Source organism: Palaemon carinicauda, chromosome 6, assembly GCF_036898095.1.
Source record: "Palaemon carinicauda isolate YSFRI2023 chromosome 6, ASM3689809v2, whole genome shotgun sequence".
Lineage (NCBI taxonomy): Eukaryota > Metazoa > Arthropoda > Malacostraca > Decapoda > Palaemonidae > Palaemon > Palaemon carinicauda.
In genome coordinates this window covers 28,655,595-28,677,948 of record NC_090730.1, presented here as the reverse complement: position 1 = coordinate 28,677,948, position 22,354 = coordinate 28,655,595, and the positions used below count along the sequence as shown (strand labels likewise).

General features: G+C 48.5%; 1 protein-coding gene across 2 annotated transcripts in view; it reads left to right on the top strand.

The window, feature by feature from the left end:
- The window catches only part of LOC137642536 (zinc finger FYVE domain-containing protein 1-like), a 164,360-nt gene that overhangs the window by 40,658 nt on the left and 101,348 nt on the right, over nt 1–22,354 (top strand). For both annotated transcript variants that reach the window (XM_068375172.1, XM_068375171.1), the window contains exon 5: nt 210–358. In XM_068375172.1, coding sequence (XP_068231273.1) covers nt 210–358 — 149 coding nt within the window. The remainder of the gene's footprint in view (nt 1–209; nt 359–22,354) is intronic.

The window sequence follows — 22,354 nt, the reverse complement described above, 5'->3', positions numbered from 1 at the left end:
TCTTGTACCACCCTGTGACGAGTGTGACCACCTACCTCCCAACCACCACAAGGCGGTTGCCTCGTTTTGAAAAATTCTGCCGATTTAGAGATATCAGCTATATATATATAAAACTGCCAGGTAAGTATTCATAAAACTTTGTTTTATCATAAAAACTCCATTTTACATCTTAACAAAATTTACATGATTCTTCTTTTTAACCATTTCAGGTGAAAGATGCCAATGACTTAATGAAGAAAATGGGGGTTCCAAGACAGTCCAATCTTCATGTAAAAGTTGTCTCTATTTTTGGTAACACTGGTGAAGGGAAGTCTTATACGTTGAACCAGATCTTTTTCCGTGGAGCAGGAATTTTCAAGTTAGTAATTCTTTGTTTTAAATATTTAACTTAGCCGGTGAATATGTATAGCTAAGGTCTCTAACGTTCCGTCAGATTCAAAACTCGCGAGCGATCACCGTGATAGTTGCTGGGTGTACTCTAGCGCCACCACTCGGCAGGATACTAAACATATTCTGATACCATTCAGTTCTTCTCTGTCGTTCTTACGATAAACGTTGATTTCTTTCTCGTGACTAAACCTCAAGTTTTTCAACTATTGGTGAAGTACTTCTTTTGGTTTGGGCTTTCGCCGTGTTAGTTATTCTCAAACAATAAGATCTTCAAGAGAAACTTTTTTTGAAAGGAGTGAAAAATTTTACCCTTATCTTTTTTTTTGATCTCTGGATTTTCCACGGTAGAGAGAGAGAATATGGCCGACCCTTCCCCTAGTATATGGGAAGTTTGTGAAAGGCTTTTAGTTTTTAGTATTTATTTTATTATTTATAAATTCTTGTTGATTTTTATAGATTGACCTCTATATTTTTTATCTCACCCGCCTTTATTAGGCCTCTTCGATTCTCTCTCCAATTGTACTTAATACCGAGATAAGTTTTATAGATCGAAGGGATGAATATTTTTAGAAAATATTTTAAGTGATTTTTTTGTCTTTTAAAATTTATTCTTTGAATAGTCTTCATTCTGTTGTCAAAGATGAACTAGCGTTAAGTTTATTTATGCTACACAGTTTGCACTCTATCGTTAGGATAGAGAAAGAGAATCACGATTTCAATTTGCAGAGAGTGTTAATCGATTTTGACGTTTAGTTCATTCTTCTTACAAACTGAAGTTTTTTGAATGCTAATTAAAAGGAACATGTTATTTTGCAATTTCTTAGTCCTTTTAGTATTTTTCTTAGTCAAATAACTTTTTATTGACGAAGAGTGAGTGAGCCAATTCTCTCGTGACAAGAGAGAGAGAGAGTTAGAGAGAGAGAGAACGATCCAAATCTTTATTCTCGTCCCAAGTCTCTATACAGGGAGTTTTGGACTGAGAATCGTTGTTCTTCTCGATGCAGATATTTACTCTCGTCCCAAGTCTCTGTAAGGGGAGAGAGAGAGAGAGATAAAACGTAGTCCTTCGCGTTCTAGTTTTTGTTCTCATCCCAAGTCACTGTACGGTGAGAGAAAGGGAGAAAACGTAGTCCTTAGCAATCTAGTTTTTTAGTCTCCTCCCAAGTCACTGTTCATTTTTAACTTTATATATTTCACTTTTCTTATATATATATATATATATATATATATATATATATATATATATATATATATATATATATATATATATATATATATATATATATATATATATATATATATATATATATATATGTATGTTTATTAATTTTTGCATGTGTGATACAATATGTACTAATGAGCTTACGTTATACGACATGTTTCGCAATTCTAACCTTTTGATTTAAAGGAGAATTGCTTGCTACAGATAGAAATCAGCTTTATTCATGTCTAATGTAAAGTTATTAAAATGTGCGAGTGTCCGTGAAAAAAGTGCGAAAAATGTATTCAGTGTTGCGGAGGGTTCGTCTGTATGTACTTGTCGTTCACCCAGTCCTAGACCTCTTTCAAGCTCCCCAGCCCCTGGGAGAAGGAATGTCAAAGAGACCAAAGGGAACAATAGGTTTTATACAACGTACAGACATTCCCTCACGAGTTGCGGTTGATGTTTCTCGTAACGTTTGCCCTTAGTTAGAGAGAGGTGAGACTAAGTTCTCCTCATCCTCCGAAGACATTAACGTCATTTTAAAATCCTGGCGTCAGGTTTCATGACATCTCAAGAGGAAATTGGTTCCTTCAGAACAAAATGTATGTCCTGGCTGCAATCATTGGAGCAGTCCAGAACGTCTACTTTCAACGGAGAAAGGCTCACCTGCGAAACGTTCCTTTATAACGTCTGGTTTTGTTGCCCCGGAGACTCTGGTACAGGATCTCGGTTCTTTAATTTCGTTTGGAGATTCCAGTCGTAATGTGAGTGCTGCTCCCGTTATCCTTACTGACATTTTGGATCAAACGTTGCCTAGTCACGTTCTGATCCTCGTGTGCACGATCCTAATTTTGATATACTACAGAACATGCAGTCGAAACTATCGACGTTGATGCAGTCATAGTCGAGCGTCAGGCTTTACAGTCCAGCAGTAGCGTCGAGCTGCAGTCAATACGTCACGACGGGACGTCGAGCTGCAGTCACGGCAGTCTCGACGTGACATTGGACGTCAGACACTGCAGTCACGATGTGACGTTGGACGTCAGACACTGCAGTCACTGCAGTCTGACGTGACGGAGTTCAATCACTGCAGTCAATAAGTGACTTCGACCTGCAGTCTCTGCAGTCACAGTCACTGCAGTCACAAAGTCGATGCAGTCTCTACGTGACGTCGAACTTAAGACACCGCAGTCACGACGTGACGTTGATGTCAGTCGATACAGTCCTGACGTGACGTCGTCCTTCAACCTCTACCTGTTCTTCATCGACAGGTTGATGATAGTTGTCAAGCTTTTCCATCGCGACTTCTTAATGGCTCTCCACCAATTAGAGACTTAGACTTCCGGATGAAGTTTATTCTCTGGAGGAAGAGGATATTTTTCCTTTCCAGCTGTACCTTTGGGTATCTTGTCTGTAGTAGAGGAACATTTGTCTGCCTAACAGTCTTTATATCTTAATAAGATCATGACTGTTTTTAAGGAAGTATTTTCCTTCGCTTTTTGTTCCTGCTGCTGCACGCTCGCGTCCTTCAGAATTCATTTAGGGTTGGCTGCCTCAGCTCCTTCTTTTACTAATTCATGCTTTCTTGGTATTCTAAGAGATTTTTTACATTTGCTAAGAGAATGGTTGAAGACTATAAGAAGTCTTACTAAGTCAATCTTTGCCTTCCTTCCAACCGGTTTGAAGATCTTCTGGCAGGCTTAGGAAGGAACAGAAGCAGACCAATGGACTGCCCTCTTATTGAAGGAAGGGTACATTGTACCTTTTGTAATGAAACCTCCTCTCGTCCTAAAGCCGATAGATCTCTCTCTCCCGATAACGAGAGGAAGCAAGGAGACAAGCTTTGCACCTACAAGTGTCTCTCTTGTTAGAGAAGGGAATTGTGGTGAAGTTTTCTAAACCTTCAGTCTCTAAGCTTTTACAACCTCCTCTTCCTAGTTCCAAAGAACTCAGGAGGTTGGAGACCAGTGCTGGACGTGAGCGCGCTCAATGTGTTTATTCTGAAAACAAAGTTCTCTTTGGAAGGTTCCAAGTCTGTGCTTGCAGCAGTAATGGAAAGCGATTGGATGTCCTCACTCGATTCCAGGACGCTTTCTTCCATATCCCTATCCATCCGACCTTCCAACTATATCTAAGGATTGTGTATGGGAAGGAAGTGTTCCAATTTAGAGTTCTTTGCTTCGGTCTCAGCTCTGCTCCTCTTGTGTTCACGATGCTCATGCGGAACGTGGCAAGCTTCCTGCACTCGACAGGTGTCAGAGCCTCCTTTTACTTAGACGACTGGCTACTCAGGGCGTCATACTTCATTCACTGTCTGAAGGACCTCAGATGGAACTTGACCCTAGCGGAGGACTTAGGTCTCCTAGTAACTAGGAGAAGTCTCAAGTGACCTCATCTCAAACTATTCTCTATTTGAGGATGGAGATACGGAGTCTAGTTTTTCGGGCTTTTCCTTCACCATCAACACTTGAGAAAGCTTTCTTAAAGATGCATCTTTATCAAAAAGGAGCAGTTGCTCTGTAAGGATGTGGATGAGTCCACTGGGAACACTCTCGTCTCTGAAACAATTTGTCTCCCTAGGAAGACTCAATCTTCGCCCTCTCCATTTTCACCCCAACCACCATTGGGACAGGGAAAAGATTATGACTTGCCTGAAATGGTGGCATGTCAATCTCAGACTTCAGGAAGGTCTCTCTTTTGCCCACAAGAACACACTATGTGTTGTTCTCAGACGCTTTGGACGCGGGGTGGGGAGCAACACTAGACTCTCTAGAGTGCTCGGGCCTTTAGACCAAAGACCGCGTAAAGTTTCATATCAACCATAAGGAGATTCTAGCAGTTCTTTTGGCCCTGCAAAGTTTCGAAGACTGATATGAAACAAAGTGGTGCAGGTGAACGCAAACAACACCACAGCGTTAGACTGCATCGCTAAGCAAGGCTGGACCCTCTCACAGTCCCCTTTCTGGTGCAAGGATCTCCTAGTTTGAACGAAGGAAAGAAACATCACCTTACTTACAAAGTTTTATTCAGGGAGTAAGGACCGTGTTGGCAATCTGCCTAAGCAGGAGAAGCCAAGTCATTCCCACTTAATGGACTCTTCATCAGGAGGTGTACGAGAAACTATGGCGGATATGGGAACGTCCGTCCATAGAACTGTTCGCAACCTCAATAACGAAGAGGCTTCCTTCTTACTGCTCTCCAGTTCCAGATCCAGAGGCAGTCCTCGTTGATGCGTTCTTTCTGGGATAGTCTCACCTAGAGGTATATGCGTTTTTCACTCCATTCAATATCCTTCACAAGGTTCTTCAGAAGTTCGCCTCTCACGAAGGGACCAGGTTGACGTTGGTTGCTCCCCTCTGGCCCTCAAGGGAATGGTTCACAGAGGTACATCAATGGCTGGTGGACGTTCCTAGAAGCTTACCATTGCGAATGGATCTCCTTCGTCAGCCTCACATAAAAAGATTACTGCCTTCAGACTATCGAAAGACTCTAGAGCTCGAGGGGTTTCGTAGGAGGCAGCTAGAGCGATTGCAAGGGCTAGGAGATCTTCTACCACCAGGATCTACCAATCTAAATGGGAGGTATTTAGAGACTGGTGCAAGTCCTCCTTTGTTTCCTCATCCAATACCACTGTAGCACAGATTGCGGACTTCCTGCTTCATCTCAGAAATAACCCCATCCTTTCTGCCTCGACTATTAAAGGCTACAGAAGCATGTTAGCTGCAGTGTTTAGACACACAAACATGAATTTGTCTAACAATAAGGATCTTCAAGACCTTCTCAAGTCTGTCGAGACTTCCAAGGAACGGCAAATTTCTACGCCAGCTTGGAATTTGGATGTGGTCCTTAAGTTTTTTTTTGTCTGAAGGTTTTGAGCCTCTAAACTCAGCATGCCTTCATCAAAAATATCGGCTTCTGCTCCAATAAAGCAGTATGCTCTTTACAGCTTGGTTTCTTGGCCAAAAATGAGCGACCATCTCATCCATGGCCTAAATCATTTGAGATTCCCAACCTATCGGATGTTGTTGGGAATGAAATTGAAAGAGTCTTGTGCCCTGTAAGGGCTCTAAAATTTTATTTGAATGGAACCAAAACGTTACGAGGTAATTCAGAGGCTTTATGGTGTTTGGTAAAAAACCCCTCCTTACCAATGTCGAAAAATGCCTTGTCATTTTTTGTTAGACTTTTAATTAGAGAAGCCCACACTCACTTGAGTGAGAATGACCTGGGATACTTAAAGTTAAAACTGATGAAGTCAGAGCAGTGGCAACGTCAGTGGCTTTTTAACAAAATAGATCCCTTAGAAGTGTTATGGATGCAACCTTTAGGAGGAGTAAACCTGTGTTCGCTTCACATTATTTAAAGAATGTCCAGACTCTTTATGAGGACTGCTACACGTTGGGACCATTCGTAGCAGCGAGTGCAGTAGTGGGTGAAGGTCCTACCACTACATTCCCTTAATCCTTTTGTCTTCTCTGGAAACTTTTAATTTTTGGGTTGTATGTGGAGACTGAGATAGTCTTCCGCAATCTTTTGATTTGGCGGGTGGTCAAACTTGTTTCTTGAGAGCGCCCAGGTAAAGGGTATTGTTGAGGTCCTGTTATAGGGGTGTTCACCCCATATATAACAGCACCTAGAGGTCTTTCAGCCCTGTGAGTGGATCGCTGGGCTTCGTAAGGATAGCGGACTAATGAGGCAGAGTATCATAAAAGTCAGCTTCCTTATCAGGTACTAATACTTGAAATTGTTTTTATTTGTCAAAACTCTTGAGCTTATATTCCTACAATGTTTAATACTGGTCTCTACCCTCCACCATGTGTGTGAACCAGCTATATATATATTCACCGGCTAAGTTAAATATTTAAAAATGATATTTTCAATTTAAAATAAATTTTTGAATATACTTACCTGGTGGATATATATAATTATAGTCCCTCCCTTCCGCCCCTCTAGAGACCCTACGGGCTGAGAAGAACTGGATGGTATCGGAATATGTTTAGTATCCTGCCGAGTGGTGGCGCTAGTGTACACCCAGCAACTATCACGGTGATCGCTCGCGAGTTTTGAATCTGTCGGAACGTTAGAGACGTTAGCTGTATATATATTAGCTATTTATATATCCACCGGGTAAATATATTCAAAAATTTATTTTAAATTGAAAATATCATTTTAGTATGTATTACCTGTGGCTTTTAATTTGAACTAGACATTTTACATTAACCTTCTGAGGGTTAGATGACACTCTTTGGCATCATTCGTGTGCATAAGCATATGTAACCTAAATGCATCAATTTCACATTAACAATATGCCAGAGTACATACATACATTTTTTTTAAAACTAATACTGTAACACATTTTACCCAACACAATTGTATTTTGTTCCGTAACTGAAATACAAACCACTCTATTTAATATGGGTTATTACTTTCGGCGTAGCTGAAATGACGAGCCATTAGAATTTTAACGAGGGGTTACTACCCCACCGCTAGTTAGCGGGGAGTAGGGAGGGTAGGCTGCTAACCACCCCCCCCCCCCCCCCCACACACACACACTCACCTGTGCTGAGTTCACTTTGCTCTCGGCTCGGGTGGTAGTCAGATGCGTCCGCTCTCACCCTCGCCTCTTTGACAGCCATATTAATGCTTTTGTCTTTTTTACTTACTTTTCTTATACTTGTAATATATATATAAACATTCTTTATGTTTATGTATGTATTTGTGTATAGAAATGTAGTAAGTTTTCTTTTCAGTGTTTGTGCTGTGTGTGTGATGTACGACGACACTTGCGTAGTGCAAGGCCACCACAGTTCCACTTCGTGGGGAACGACCTCTCCCTCTGGTCCATCGGTCTACCCGTCGGCTTATTTCCGTTAACTCGGCCGCCGCAGGGGAACCGTCATCATTTGGACTCTCTTCATTCATCTATTATCTTCGCTTTGCCTCTTTTTCCTACGGGAAACTTGGATTCTCAGCGAAGGGAATGTGGCCTTTTTTTAGATTGACTACGGTCTCTCTCTACTCGAGGTCGTTCACCCCTTACTACAACTACGTACTATTACGATAGCTCCTTTCCCATTGCGGGTTAGGTTGCTATTTCCGTTGTTTGTCTCAATTATTTTTAGTGAAATCTAATTGTGTTTTAACTTTTCAGCTTCTCCGTGGGGAACACTTCCCTTCGTGGGGTCAGTGGTTCTCACTTTTAGTGTATATTCTTAGATGATTTAGATAATTATAATTCTGTTATAATTCTGTTTTTATTACAGCTACTCCGTCCCCCTTCTCCCGTGGATGTCATCTGGGGAAGGAGGGCGCATACTTGATTCTTATTTTATGTTTTTCCCTCGGGGTTTCTCTTCGGAGTTCCTCCCTGGGGAATTTTTGTTAAAGTAATTATTTAATTTTATTTTCCCAGTTAACTATGCAGTTATTCTTCGTTCGATCAAAGAGTGCCAACGAAGCAGAGTCTGCTGTCTGTGCCGAACTGTCCTGCTCATGACTGGGGAGTCTGCTGTCGCTGCCGTCCCTCAGAGGACGTCGTCATGGGCGTTATCCCTTCTCTTAGAAGTACTCCCGTGACAACGTGCCAGCACTTCAGATCACCTTAGAACGCTAAAGGAGGTTCGCCTCCAGGGGTTGGACAACTTCCCCTCCGAGGAAGGTTTTCTCCCTTCAGAGGGAGAACTTCTCATACCTTGATAAATTCATCGCCTTCAACTACTGTTGCTGCCCTTTGGCCAGACTTTTCTCCCCCCTTGCTGAGTTTCTCTTCCTTCAGGGGTGGAGCACAGTCTTGGCAAGTCTCTTCTACGAAGTGTTCACCTCTCTCGTTCACGAGAGATGCCACTCATAGAGACTCCTCTTCGGAGGATCGTTCCTGATAAGGTCAGCTTGCTGATCCAACGGCCCTAAGGGGCGTCACCACGAGTGTCTTCAGGTCTCTTCTATGAAGTGTCACCTCTCTCATTCGCGAGAGAGGCCACTCATAGAGACTCCTCTGCGGAGGATCGTTCATGATAGGTCAGCTTGCTGATCCAACGGTCCTACCGGGCGTCACCACGCGCGTCTTCAGGTCCCTTCTACGAAGTGTCGCCTCTCTCGTTCGCGAGAGAGGCCACTCATAGAGACTCCTCTTCGAAGGATCATTCCTGATAAAATCAGCTTGCTGATCCAACGGCCCCAAGGGGATTTACCACGTGTGTCTTCAAGTCTCTTCTTCGAAGGGCACCTCTCTCGTTCGCGGGAGAGGTCCCTCATAGAGACTCCGCCTCTGAGGATCAAGCAGAACTTCCAGTGACCTCTACCTTGTGCTGCAACGTGGTCCTTTGGACTTCGGTCCTGAACTCTAGCACAGACCTTTACGGTCCCATCGGTGGATACTGGCCCTTCCAAAGGGCTCATCCCGGTTCCTGGTCGTCCTGTCAGCTGACCTACCGATCTACCAGCGCAACCTTGCGCTGCAACGAAGGACTTCAGTCCTTTACTCTAAAGTGACCTGCTTACGGTCCTCATCGGGGGATGCCCGCCCTTTTTTAAGGACACATCCCAGTTCCTGATCATCCTACCAGCTGATCTTTTAACCTAGCGCGTAACGCGCGCGCGCTCTAGCCGATCTTCTCACGTGCGCAAGCGCCGACGATCCACACAAGCGCCGCCGATCTTCTTACGCGCGTAAGTGCCGACGATCCACACAAGTGCCGACGATTTTCTTACGCGCGCAAGCGCCGACGATCTTGTCCGCGCAAGCGCCGTCGATCTTGTCCGCGCGGGTACCGATGGTCTCCCGCGCGCGCGCCGATGGTCTTCCGCATGCACCGATGGTCTTCCGCGCGCGCCAACAAACTCGTACGCGCGCGCTCCGATAGCGGCGCGCGCCAACATTCTTGACCGCACGGGCTCTTCATTCTGATCCTGCATGTCAATCTGATTCCTGCACACTATGAACTCTTGCCCACACGCCAACATTCTGGCCCGACGGGCTCTTCATTCTGATCTTGCACGTCAATCTGATTCCTGCACACACTATGAAGTCTCGCCCGCGCGCCAACATTCTGGCCTGCACGGGCTCTTCATTCTGATCCTGCATGTCAATCTGATTCCTGCACACACTATGAAGTGCTCCAGCAGTCTCCCGCATGCGAGCCCTGGGTATTCCCCATCGCGCGAGCGCCAGCGCGCTCCGCAGCGCAATCGCCGATACCATCCCAATCGCGAGAATGCCGGACAATACGCGGTAAGGGTGCCATCACCGCATTCCCCCCCCCCCCCCCCCCCGCAAGCACAGAACAGCGCGCTTGTCGGTAGGGGGGAAGGTTCCAGATAGGTCCAGGGACATTTCTTCCTTATCTTCCTTCTTCTTACAGGCGACTCCTCCAGAGGGAGTGTCTGACAGCGCAGCCGTCAGTCGGCAGCCCTGGTTTGGGGCTCTAATTAGAGTGGTAGCACAGGCTTTCAAGCCTGTTCTCTCTGAGTTGGGCCACAAATCCTTGGTGGCATCTACTCCCCTGAAGAGGGAAAGAGGAGTTTCGGACGCGGTAACTTCTCCGAGGACGAAGCTGTCTCCTCGTAAGTCTTCAAGGCAGGCACCCTCCCCCCCTCAGACTTTTCTCCCTCCCCTTCGGACGAAGTTTTCCCGTCCTCAGGAGAGTCACGTGAGGTGAGAAGTCTCCCCATCACACCATTGAGGGAAACCCCACCTTGCGCGGTAAAGTCTTCTCGAATAAGTGTAGAGAAGAGCCTGCCTCCGTCGTTGGTGGAGTCCTGCATCCCTCCCAGGAGGGAGTCAAGGACTCCAAGACTATACTGGGAGGACCCTAGCACCGGAATCTACAGGCTCAGACATTCTTCCGTATGGAAACGAATCGGTTTGAGCGTAAGGACGTGGAGCAGGCTGCTGAGAGGTGAAGGAAGTCATCAAGACTCCCTCCTACATTGGGCTTTGACATTCAAGCCCTATAAACCTCCAGCACCCCAGCAGCCACGTCCCACTAAGACAACGGCAGCGAAGACAGTGGTGTGTAAGCCCTTTCCGGTCAAGGACAAGAAAAGCAAGAAGTCCTCCAGGAAAGGGAGGAATCCTAGAGGGAGCAGCTGAGGTCGCAAACGCTAGGATTGGCAGTCCCCCTGCATGTCCGCAGTGGGAGGATGCCTACAAGGCTGCGCAGACAGGTGGCAGTAACTGGGGGCCGATCCCTGAACGATTTCCGTAATCAGTTAGGGATATCGCATCCCGTTCACAACATCTCTACCTCCCCTGAGGACGAATCCGGTGTCATTTAGCTCCTTTGCCATGGGATCAGCAAGGGGGCGGGCCTTTAGGGCAGAGGTCCAGATTAAAGCAAACTCCGTTCAGCATGGAGACCGCAAACATGGTCAGTCTTGCAGTAAAGCCGCAAGACTTCATGTGTATACTGGATCTGAAGGACAGATACTTCCAGATCCCAGTCAATCCGTCTTCAAGGAAGTACGTACTTAGGATTCAGCCTAGACCACAAGGGGTACAGTTCAAGGTGCTGTGTTTCGGTCTCTCCACAGCATCACAAGGTTTTACCAGAAGTGTTCACCCTAATATCATCGTGGGCACACAGGATCGGCATCCGTCTCCTCCGTTAACTGGATGACTGGCTGATCCTAGCAGACTCGGAGCCATCTCTTCTTCGACTCCGAGAGAAACTTCTAGGACTTTGCCAAGATCCGGAGATCATGGTAAATCTCGAGAAGTCCTCTCTGCTTCCCACTCAAAGACTGGTTTAGCTAGGCATGATTATAGACACCAATCTCCACAAAGCCTTCCTATCAGACAACAGGATAGCAAAGCTGAGAAGGGTCGCAAGCCCTTTCATCAGTCGAGAAGAGCTTCCAACCCAATCGTGGTTACGTCTCCTCGGTCACCTTTCATCCTTGGCTCGTCTAGTTCACAACGATCACCTCACGAGGAGATCTCTCCAGTGGCGGCTCAAGTCCTGGTGGAATTAAGGTTGCGATTCCCCGGACGTCATGATCCCTATGGGTCCTGCGGAATGGACTGACCTCCAGTGGTGGGTGACAGACGAGAACCTATGAAGAGGAGTGGATCTTCTCGTCCTTCCCCCGGATTTAATACTGTTTTCGGATGCCTCAAAGAAAGGGGGGGGGGGGGGGGCGGGCGCCCACGTTCTGTACCACAGGACCTCAGGCCTGTTGTCAGAATCAGAAAAGTTCCTCCATATAAATCATCTAGAGATGAAGGCCAGTTTGTTGGCCCTTCAACAGTTCCAACAATACCTGGCAGGTCACTCTGTGGTGGTAATGAGCGACAACACCACAGTATTGGATTACATCAACAAGCAAGGAGGTACCTTTTCGAAGCAGCTATCCCATCTTGCAGTAGAGATACTGAGATGGACCGGAGTCCGCTCGATTCTACTATCGGCGCGTTTCATTCCAGACAAGAGGAATGTGCTCGCCGACAATCTCAGCAGAGCGTCTCAGATAGTGAGTATCGAGTGGTCTTTGTGTCATCTAGTAGCCAGCCAACAATGTCCTGACTTTGTGGGGTTCCCCGACTGGGGATCTGTTCGTGACAGCGCTGATCTTCATGATTCCACCGTACTTCCCCCTAGTCCCGGATCCCAAGGCACTCTGGCAAGGTGTCTCCCAACAACGGGGGAACAACATCAACGTGTACCCCTTTCCCCCGTTCTATCTGATGAGGATGGTACTCAACAAGACCAGAATATCGGTCAATTTTTCAATGACCCTCATAGCTCCGCTATGGCATCACGCGGAATGGTTTCCGGACCTTCTGCAATTCCTAACGGAACTTCCGAGAGAATTCCTTCCACGACACGATCTACTCCGACAACCACAGGCCAGCATCTTCCACAAAGCCGTAGCTTCGCTACGACTTCGCGCCTGGTGACTATCCAGCATCTCCTCGCTGAGAGAGGATTTTTTGCAACAAGTTGCGATTAGGATGTCTAGACATCTGCTAAAATCATCCGCATCTGTCTACCAGGCAAAGTGGAAAGTCTTCGGTGGTTGGTATCTTGGAAGGGGTATCTCTCCACTAGATGCCACTATTCCAGCAATAGCGGAGTTCCTCGTGTATTTGCGGGAAGAAAAGGCGCCTTTCTGTCTCGGCGGTGAAAGGCTATCGCTCGGCCTTAAGTCTAGCCTTAGGCTCAAAGGAATGACCTTTTCTTCCTCACTGGAACTTTCCTACTCATACGAGCTTATGAACTTACCTGCCCTCAGTCGGATGTGAGACCTCCTCCATGGAACGTGGTTCCGGTTCTCAGGTCTCTTAAGAGACCTCACTATGAACCATTACGCCAAGCTTCAGTTCGCCACCTAACTTGGGAGACGGTGTTCTTATTAGCTTTGGCTTCGGCCAAGCGAGTCAGTGAACTTCATGGTCTCATATGACATCGCCCATGCAAGGGTATGGAGGGAAGGTAACGTTTAAACTCGTCCCTAGGTTTGGTGCTAAGACTCAAATCAGGGGGGGCCGGGCGCTTGGTTCGACTCCTTCCGGATTCGAGTCTCCGTTCTATAACAGATGTCCCAGACCTTCTCCTACTGTGCCCAGTAAGGAGTCTGAGGTTATATCTCAGAAGAACGGCTACAGTCCGTCCCCAGGTGCAAGCATTGTTAGCACTGGGAGGATTAAGAGGAGGGTCACCAAGAACACCATCTCGGCATGGATTTGTAGGGTGATCCATCTATCCCTGAATCCAGACCCTCCTCCGTCATGTCACCCTAGAGCACACGATGTCAGGGGCGTAGCTACGTCCCTGGCCTTCAAGAGAAATTTCTCAGTTACGCAGGTCCTTCAAGCTGGGGTGTAGAAGCATCAGCCGAACTTCACAGCCCACTACCTGCACGACGTGACCCACAGGAGGCTCGATACGTTTTCTATCGGCCCTGTGGTGGCTGCACAACAGCTGGTTTAAAACCTCAGGCTCCCTAGTGGACAAGTAGCAGAAGGTTGAGGGCATTGTTACCTGGTCTTAGTCTGCATGAATGAAAAGATTTGTCTGGCCCTTACCCTTTGTTCATTCTCCCCTCTCTTGGGGAAAGCAGCATCCTGGGTTCTCTGCACAGCTGACCTCAAACCACTGCAGGTAAACCATGTTTCCTTGTGTTCCCAGTATTAAGATAATACTGTCACGTCCCCATACCCTGACGAGGTGGTATTGGGCGAGTGCTAGACTAAAGTTTCCTTCTAAGGGACTACAGGTCAACTTCCTAGGACGAGTCACACTTCAGACCTTCACACACAGCTTACGTAGGCCGCAGCCCTTGCGTAGCAAGGTTCTAGCGAGGTGTAGGGACTCCTTATTGTTGAGTGCTGACACACTCAGATACTGAGTCCCCGGGCAAAGCCAAAAGCCAGTACTGGCTGGGACTTATCACCCTTCCTAAGGGGTGAGTCACCCCTATTAAATAGCGTGGTTTGTATTTCAGTTACGGAAAAAATGACAAATTCGTAGGTAATTTGTATTTTTCCTAACTACAGTATACAAACCTTAGCTATTTAATCAAACTTGCCCGCCAGCCCTATCCCCCTTGAAGTCCTACTTCTAAGCAAAGTGAACAAAGCTCAGGTGTGTGTGTGTGTGTGTGGGGGGGAGGGGGGGATAGCAGGCTACCCTCCCTACCCCCCGCTAACTAGCGGTGGGGTAGTAAACCCTTGTTAAAAATTCTAGTGGCTCGTCATTTCAGCTACGCCGAAAGTAATACATACATATACCAAGGCACTTCCCCCAATTTTGGGGAGTAGCCGACATCAACAAATGAAACAAAACAAAAAAGGGGACCTCTACTTTCTACGTTCCTCCCAGCCTAACAAGGGACTCAACCGAGTTCAGCTGGTACTGCTAGGGTGCCACAGCCCACCCTCCCACATTATCCACCACAGATGAAGCTTCATAATGCTGAATCCCCTACTGCTGCTACCTCCGCGGTCATCTAAGGCATCGGAGGAAGCAGCAGGGCCTACCGGAACTGCGTCACAATCGCTCGCCATTCATTCCTATTTCTAGCACGCTCTCTTGCCCCTCTCACATCTATCCTCTTATCACCCAGAGCTTCCTTCACTCCATCCATCCACCCAAACCTTGGCCTTCCTCTTGTACTTCTCCCATCAACTCTTGCATTCATCACCTTCTTTAGCAGACAGCCATTTTCCATTCTCTCAACATGGCCAAACCACCTCAACACATTCATATCCACTCTAGCTGCTAACTCATTTCTTACACCCGTTCTCACTCTCACCACTTCGTTCCTAACCCTATCTACTCGAGATACACCAGCCATACTCCTTAGACACTTCATCTCAAACACATTCAATTTCTGTCTCTCCATCTTTTTCATTCCCCACAACTCCGATCCATACATCACAGTTGGTACAACCACTTTCTCATATAGAACTCTCTTCACATTCATGCCCAACCCTCTATTTTTTACTACTCCCTTAACTGCCCCCAACACTTTGCAACCTTCATTCACTCTCTGACGTACATCTGCTTCCACTCCACCATTTGCTGCAACAACAGACCCCAAGTACTTAAACTGATCCACCTCCTCAAGTAACTCTCCATTCAACATGACATTCAACCTTACACCACCTTCCCTTCTCGTACATCTCATAACCTTACTCTTACCCACATTAACTCTCAACTTCCTTCTCTCACACACACACTTCAAATTCTGTCACTAATCGGCCAAGCTTCTCTTCTGTGTCTGCAACCAGTACAGTATCATCCGCAAACAACAACTGATTTACCTCCCATTCATGGTCATTCTCGTCTACCAGTTTTAATCCTCGTCCAAACACTCAAGCATTCACCTCTCTCACCACTCTCTATCAACTTACAAGTTAAACAACCACGGTGACATCACACATCCCTGTCTCAGCCCCACTCTCACCAGAAACCAATCACTCACTTCATTTCCTATCCTAACACATGCTTTACTACCTTTGTAGAAACTTTTCACTGCTTGCAACAACCTTCCACCAACTCCATATAACCTCATCACATTCCACATTGCTTCCATATCAACTCTATCATACGCTTTCTCCAGATCCATAAACGCAACATTCACCTCCTTACCTTTTGCTAAATATTTCTCGCATATCTGCCTTACTGTAATAATCTGATTCATACAACCCCTACCTCTTCTAAAACCACCATTGTACTTCTAAGATTGCATTCTCTGTTTTATCCTTGATCCTATTAATCATTACTCTACCATACACTTTTCCAACTATGCTTAACAAACTAATACCTCTTGAATTACAACACTCATGCACATCTCCCTTACCCTTATATTGTGGTACAATACATGCACAAACCGAATCTACTGGTACCATTGACAACACAAAACACATTAAACAATCTCACCAACCATTCAAGTACAGTCACATCCCCTTCCTTCAACATCTCAGCTCTCACACCATCCATACCAGGTGCTTTTCCTACTCTCGTTTCATCTAGTGCTCTCCTCACTTCATCTATTGTAATCTCTCTCTCATTCTCATCTCAAATCACTTGCACCTCAACACCTGCAACAGCAATTATATCAGCCTCCCTATTATCCTCAACATTCAGTAAACTTTCAAAATATTCCGCCCATCTTTTCCTTGCCTCCTCTCCTTTTAACAACCTTCCATTTCCATCTTTCACTGTCTCTTCAATTCTTGAGCCAGCCTTCCATACTCTCTTCACTGCTTTCCTAAACTACTTCTTATTCTCTTCATATGAATGACCCAATCCCTGACTCCACCTCAGGTCAGCTGCCCTCTTTGCCTCACGTACCATGCGCTTTACTTCCACATTTTTCTCTTTGTATTTTTCATACTTCTCTATACTATTACTCTGCAGCCATTCTTCAAAAGCCCTCTTTTTCTCTTCCACTTTTACCTTCACTCCTTCATTCCACCATTCACTGCCCTTCCTCATGCTGCCTCCAACAACCTTCTTGCCACACACATCACTTGCAATCCCAACAAAATTTTCTTTTACTAACTTCCTCTTCTCTAAATTGCCAGTTTCTCTTACTTTCACTTCGTCATATGTCATGTTTAACCTTTCCTGATATTTACTTTTTACCCCCGGTTTTATTAGCTCTTCAACCCTCACTAGCTCCCTTTTACATCCACCTACTCTATTCCCCAACTCTTTTGCAACAACTAATTTTCCTTCCACTAAAAAATGATCAGACATACCGTTAGCCACACCCCTAAACACGTGCACGTCTTTCAATCTTCCAAACATTCTTTTAGTTATCAACACATAATCCATTAATGCCCTTTCTATTATTCCATTTGCCACTCTTACCCATGTATACTTATTTTTATCTTTTTGAAAAAGCTATTACTTATCACCATCTCTTGCTCAACACACATATCTACTAGTCTCTCACCACTCTCATTTTCACCTGGTACGCCATACTTCCCAATGACACCTTCTACCTCTCCAGTGCACACTAGCATTTAAGTCACCCATGACAACTACATAATTCCTTCTACCCAGTCCTTCTACACACCTAGTTTAATTCATTCCAGAACTCATTCCGCTCTTCTTCACTTTTCTCACTATCTGGCCCATACGCACTGACAAACGCCCAACATTCCCTACCCAACCTAACCTTTACCCACATTAACCTAGATGATATCTCCTTCCATTCCACTACTATACCTGTCATCCATTCACTCAGCAATAAAGCCACACCCTCTCGCTCTTCCCCTTTCAATCCCAGACACTCTACCAGACATTTCACCAAACATCACTTCACCCTTTCCTTTTATCTTCGTCTCACACAAGGCCAATACATCCATCCTTCTATTCTAAACATACTTCCAATTTCACATCTTTTACTCTCTATCGTACTACATCCACGCACATTCAAACACCCCAAAACTAGAGTGCGGGGAGCAGTCACTCTCCCCCCAGCTCCATCTCTTTGTCGATGTCTCACAGGATGTAGATACAGGAGAGGGGGTTCCCAGCCCCCTCGTCCCGTCCATTTTAGTCGCCTCTTACGACACGCAGGGATAACGTTGGTGCTATTCTAATTGTTTTTATGCCCCCGCGGCTGAAAGTAATAACCCATATTAAATACCAGCTAAGGTTAGGAAAAATACAAATTACCTACGAATTTGTCATTTGTTCCGTAACCGAAATACAAACCACGCTATTTACATTGGGTTTACCTTTTAGCGCAGTTGAAATGACGAACCAATAGTTTTAACGAGGGTTAATTACCCCCGCGCTAGTTAGCGGGGGGTAGGGGAAGGGTAGCTTGCTACCCCTCCCCCCCCACACACCGGTGACTTGCTTCACTTCACTTTTGGCTCGGCGATGAACAGACGTGTCTGTCCATCGTCCTCGTTGACAGCCTTTAATCTTTTTTCTGCTTTTTTCTTTACTACAGCTTGTGTGTGTGTTTGAAGTTGACTGCCTTATATGATCTTTGCTATGCGTACGTGCCCTGGTGTTGCCGGCCGCCCTTGTGGGACCTTTATGTCGGCCTTGGATACGGATCCTCACACCCTTTGCCCTCAATGTCGGGGCCGACGGTGTGACCTGGAAAACATGTGTAATGAGTGTAGGGAGTGGTCTGCCTCCCAGTGGGAGAGGTTTGGTCGCCGGCGTAAGAAGAAGTGCAAGAGAGACCGTTCTCCTTCGGGGGTTGCCTTGAAGGAGGAAGGTTCTCGTGACTCTTCTTTCGCCGCCCAAACCTCCTCCGAAGCTCCCCCTCGTCCGGCTCCTAAGGAGAGTCGGCCGAGTGGTAGCGCAGGCCCTAGTTGTTTCCCGACCTTGGGTGGGGGGAGAGGGCGTCGCCTCCCTTAGCGGGGCGGTTCCCCCTCCTCCTCCGGGGGAGGTTGTTGATAATTCATTGTCTAATGATGATCTCTTACAGATTTGGGCTTCCCTGGGGCTTAAGGGCTTGCCCTCCAGGGTTGCCCTGATTGACCTTGTCTCGTTGGGGGCCGCCGTTAAGCAGTCGCCGGCGGTAGCAGAGGTAGACCCTCTTGTCTATCGTCGACGTCGTGGTGGCAGAGGCCTCCGACGTGGCAGGGCAATCCTCTGCAGCTGCAGTTGAGGATGATGGTGCTGACGGCTCTCCTCCCCCTTCCGTACATCCTTCGAAGGGGGAAGTGAGTCCTACGGGCTCTTCTGCTGTTCAGCTTCCCTCTAAGGGAAGTGCTTTGACTGAGACTCCCCTTCGGAGGACTGATAGTCCTGATGATCTTCCCCGTGGCCGCCTTTGCCGTAAGGCTCACGGTCCGCTGCGTCGCAATGGCCTCCCTTCCCCTTATAAGGGGGTTAAGAGGCGCCTTTTTGGATCCTCTTCCTCCGAAGGGGACTCTCCTCGTCGTACTCAGCCTACAGCTCCTGCTCCTTTGGACCTCTCTGCAGACCGTTCTCCTACTCCTGCTAGAACTTCACCTCCTGGGGAACTCGTCACCCGACGGGCAACGGTTCCTTCGGGGCAAAGGGATTCTTCCCTTTCACGTGCAGTGTTAGCGCACAGGCGCTCTCCTGCTCGTCAGCGCTCTCCTGCTCGTCAGCGTTCTCCTGCTTGTCAGCGCTCTCCTGCTCGTCAGCGCTCTCTTGCTCGTCAATGCTCTCCTGCTCGTCAGCGCTCACCTGTTCGCCGGCGCTCTCCTGATGTTCGCCCTCCTCGTCAGTGCTCTCCTAAGGACATCCTACATCCTGTGGTTCTTGAAGAGCGCTTAGCGCGCCAGCATAATCCTGCTCGCCCTTCTGCAGTGTTAGCGCACAGGCGCTCCCCTGCTCGTCAGCGCTCTTCTGAGCGTCAGCGCTCTCCCGTTCATCAGCGCTCTTTTGAGGATCATCGCCCGCCTGCTCGCCAGCGCTCCCCTGTGGTCTTTGATCATCCTGCAGTCCTTGTTGGGCACCCTGCGCGCCATCAGTATCCTGAGCTCTCTCGCGATCCTCATCCTGTGTCTACGCAACATCGTCCGCGTTCTCCAGCGCGTGTTTCAAAAGCACATGTTCGCCCACGCGCCTACGATCTTCCTGTTCCTGTTCGTGAACGCGCCGCGCCACCTGTTCCTTCACAGGATCTCACGCGTCGCCCCCTTGCTCGCCAGCGATCACCTGCTTGCCAGCGTTCACAGACGATCCTAGTATCGCCTGTTTGTCAGCGTTCTCCTACGCGTCAACGATCACCTGTTTATCGGCGATCTCTGGACCCCCCACGTGATTTACAACCTGCGTTCTCCTACGCGTCGTCGACCGGAGGTTCGGAAAGGACAAGGTTCGCCATCTACTAGCTCGCCATCGCCCGATCATTCACCTGCGCGTCCTGCGTGCTATCGCTCGCCAGTGCGTCACCATGCGACAACGCGCCATCGCTCACCTGCGCGTCAGCGTTCGCCAGCTCACCACCAATCACCTGCTGATCTACGCCGCCAGCGACCTTCCTCGCCCACGCGGCAACGTGTTCCCTCGCCATCGCGCCAACGCATTCGTTCACCGACTTGGCCACGCGCTCATTCACCTGTAGACCCTCGCGCCCACTCGCCTGCGCGCCCGGTCGCCTGCTTGCCCGCGCGATCATTTGCCTACGCGCCCGCTCGCCTGCTCGCCCGCTCGCCTGCTCGCCCGCTCGCCCGCTCGCCTGCTCGCCCGCGCGATCATTTGCCTACGCGCCCGCTCGCCTGCTCGCCCGCGCGATCATCCCCCTGCGCGCCCGCGCGATCGCTCGCCTGCGTGCTTGCGCGACCACTCGCCCTCGCGTAACCATCGTTCGCGGCGAATTTCGCAGCCAGTGGTAGCAGCAGGAACGCGTGTCCTAGACAGCGCTCGGGATCGCCCCCATCCAAACGCAGGACTGTACTGCAGGACAAGGAAGACACTGCGGAGAGGTTAGTGCATCATTCTTCCCCCCCTTCTTTTCAGGCAGGTACTGTGGTGTCCACTCCAAAGGATCGCCCGATCCCTTTCCCTTCAGCGAGGATTTCGGACTCTGTGTCTGTGGAGCAACAGACTTGGTTTGGTCCTCTGATGCGGGCGTTAGTGAGGGTGATGAAACCAGCACTCGCCGACCAGGGTAACAACACAACGGCTGTCTCTCCTACGCTGAAGAGAAAGAGAGGGGTGGACTTCGTGGTGACTTCCCCCAGGGCGAAGTTGGTTCCCAAGAGGTCTGTCGCGAAGCCCCCTTCTCCTGCTTGAGTGCTTTCTCCTTCTCCCGTGGACGAAGCCTTTCCGTCCTCGGGTGAGTCTAGTGAAGCGGTAGTCTTCCCCTTGGCACCAAGGGGGGAAACTTCTCTTCATGGAGACGAGTCATCTCGTGAGGAAGGGGCTCCTCGAACCTCTTTGTTGGGATCCTGTATTCCTCCCAGGAGGGAATCCAAGGACTCCAAGACCGTCTCAAAGTCATCTTCGAGGATTTGCCAGGAACCCGCGGCTCCCCGGGGGAACGTCCACGCTTCACCCCAGGAAGAGATTCCGGGGACAGGAGACTTAGCTGCCACCCCGCAAGGAGGAGATCAGCAGGAATCCGAACATGCCTTTTGGCAGGTCCTGAGCCTGATAAGGCAACTTAACGGGCTTATGGACCCCGTCATCGCCCCCCGTGAAGGCAAGGACACTATCTTAGATGAACTGTTTGACGTTCGGAAGGCCCCTAAGTCCAGTGCGGCTCTGCCCTGGTCTTGGGGTCTGAAGAGTGCCAGAGCTAGGGCCAACGCTCAGCTCGCGATTCTTGCCTCCTCCAGTCGTTCCTCTGCCGGGAACAAGCTCATCCCTCCTCCTCGTCTCCAGCAGAGGAGGTATTTTGAGATCTTGGGTGAGTCCAGCCTCGCTCTTCCCCTCCATCACTCCGTGGAGGAGCTGGCGAAGGGAGTTCCCCTTGAGAAGCTCTCTGCCCGGCAGGTGTCGTTCTCGGCGGCAGAAATCATTAGCCATGAGAAGGTCGCTAAATGTGCCATGCAGGCCACTTCGTGGCTGGACTTTTGGCTAGGAACTCTGGGCATCCTACTGCGCTCGGAGGACTTGTCCAAGGAGACCAATAGGAAGGCCCTGGAGACCTTCTTACTCTCGGGCACCCACTCCATCAAGTTTGTGGGCCAACTCGGTGTTGAAGCGGCGCGATGCTGTGGCCGAGAGATTCCATCCGAAAGTCCCCGCCGTGGATGTGTGTAGGCTCAGACATGCTTCCCTTCTGGGGGAGAACCTATTTGAGCCTCAAGACATGGAGCGAACGGCTGAGAGGTGGAGGAAATCCAGCACGGACTCCCTCCTCCATAGGGCCTTTACAGCTCGGCCCTAAAAGCCTCCAGCTCCGCCGCAACAGCAGCAGCAGCCTCGTAAGGCTCCGAAACAGGCACCGGCAGTTAAGAAGGTGGTGTCTAAGCCCCAGCCCTTTCCAGCCAAGGTCAAGAGGGGCGGTAAGTCCTCCAGGGGAGGCAAGACTCCTAGGGGTGGCGGCCGCGGCCGCAAGCCCTAGGGGTGGCAGTCCCCCTGCGTGTCCACCTGTGGGGGGATGCCTTCAGCGTTGCGTCTGCAGGTGGCAGCAACACGGGGCCGATGCTTGGACGGTCTCAGTGATCGGCCAAGGCTATCGCGTCCCGTTCACAACATCTCAACCTCCCCTGACAGCGAATCCAGTGTCGTTGAGTTCCTATGCCACGGGGTCGGCAAAGGGGCTGGCCCTTCGGGCCAAAGTCGAGACCATGCTCGAGAAGGGTGCTCTCCAGGAGGTCGTCGACGGCTCCCCAGGCTTCTTCAGTCGACTCTTTCT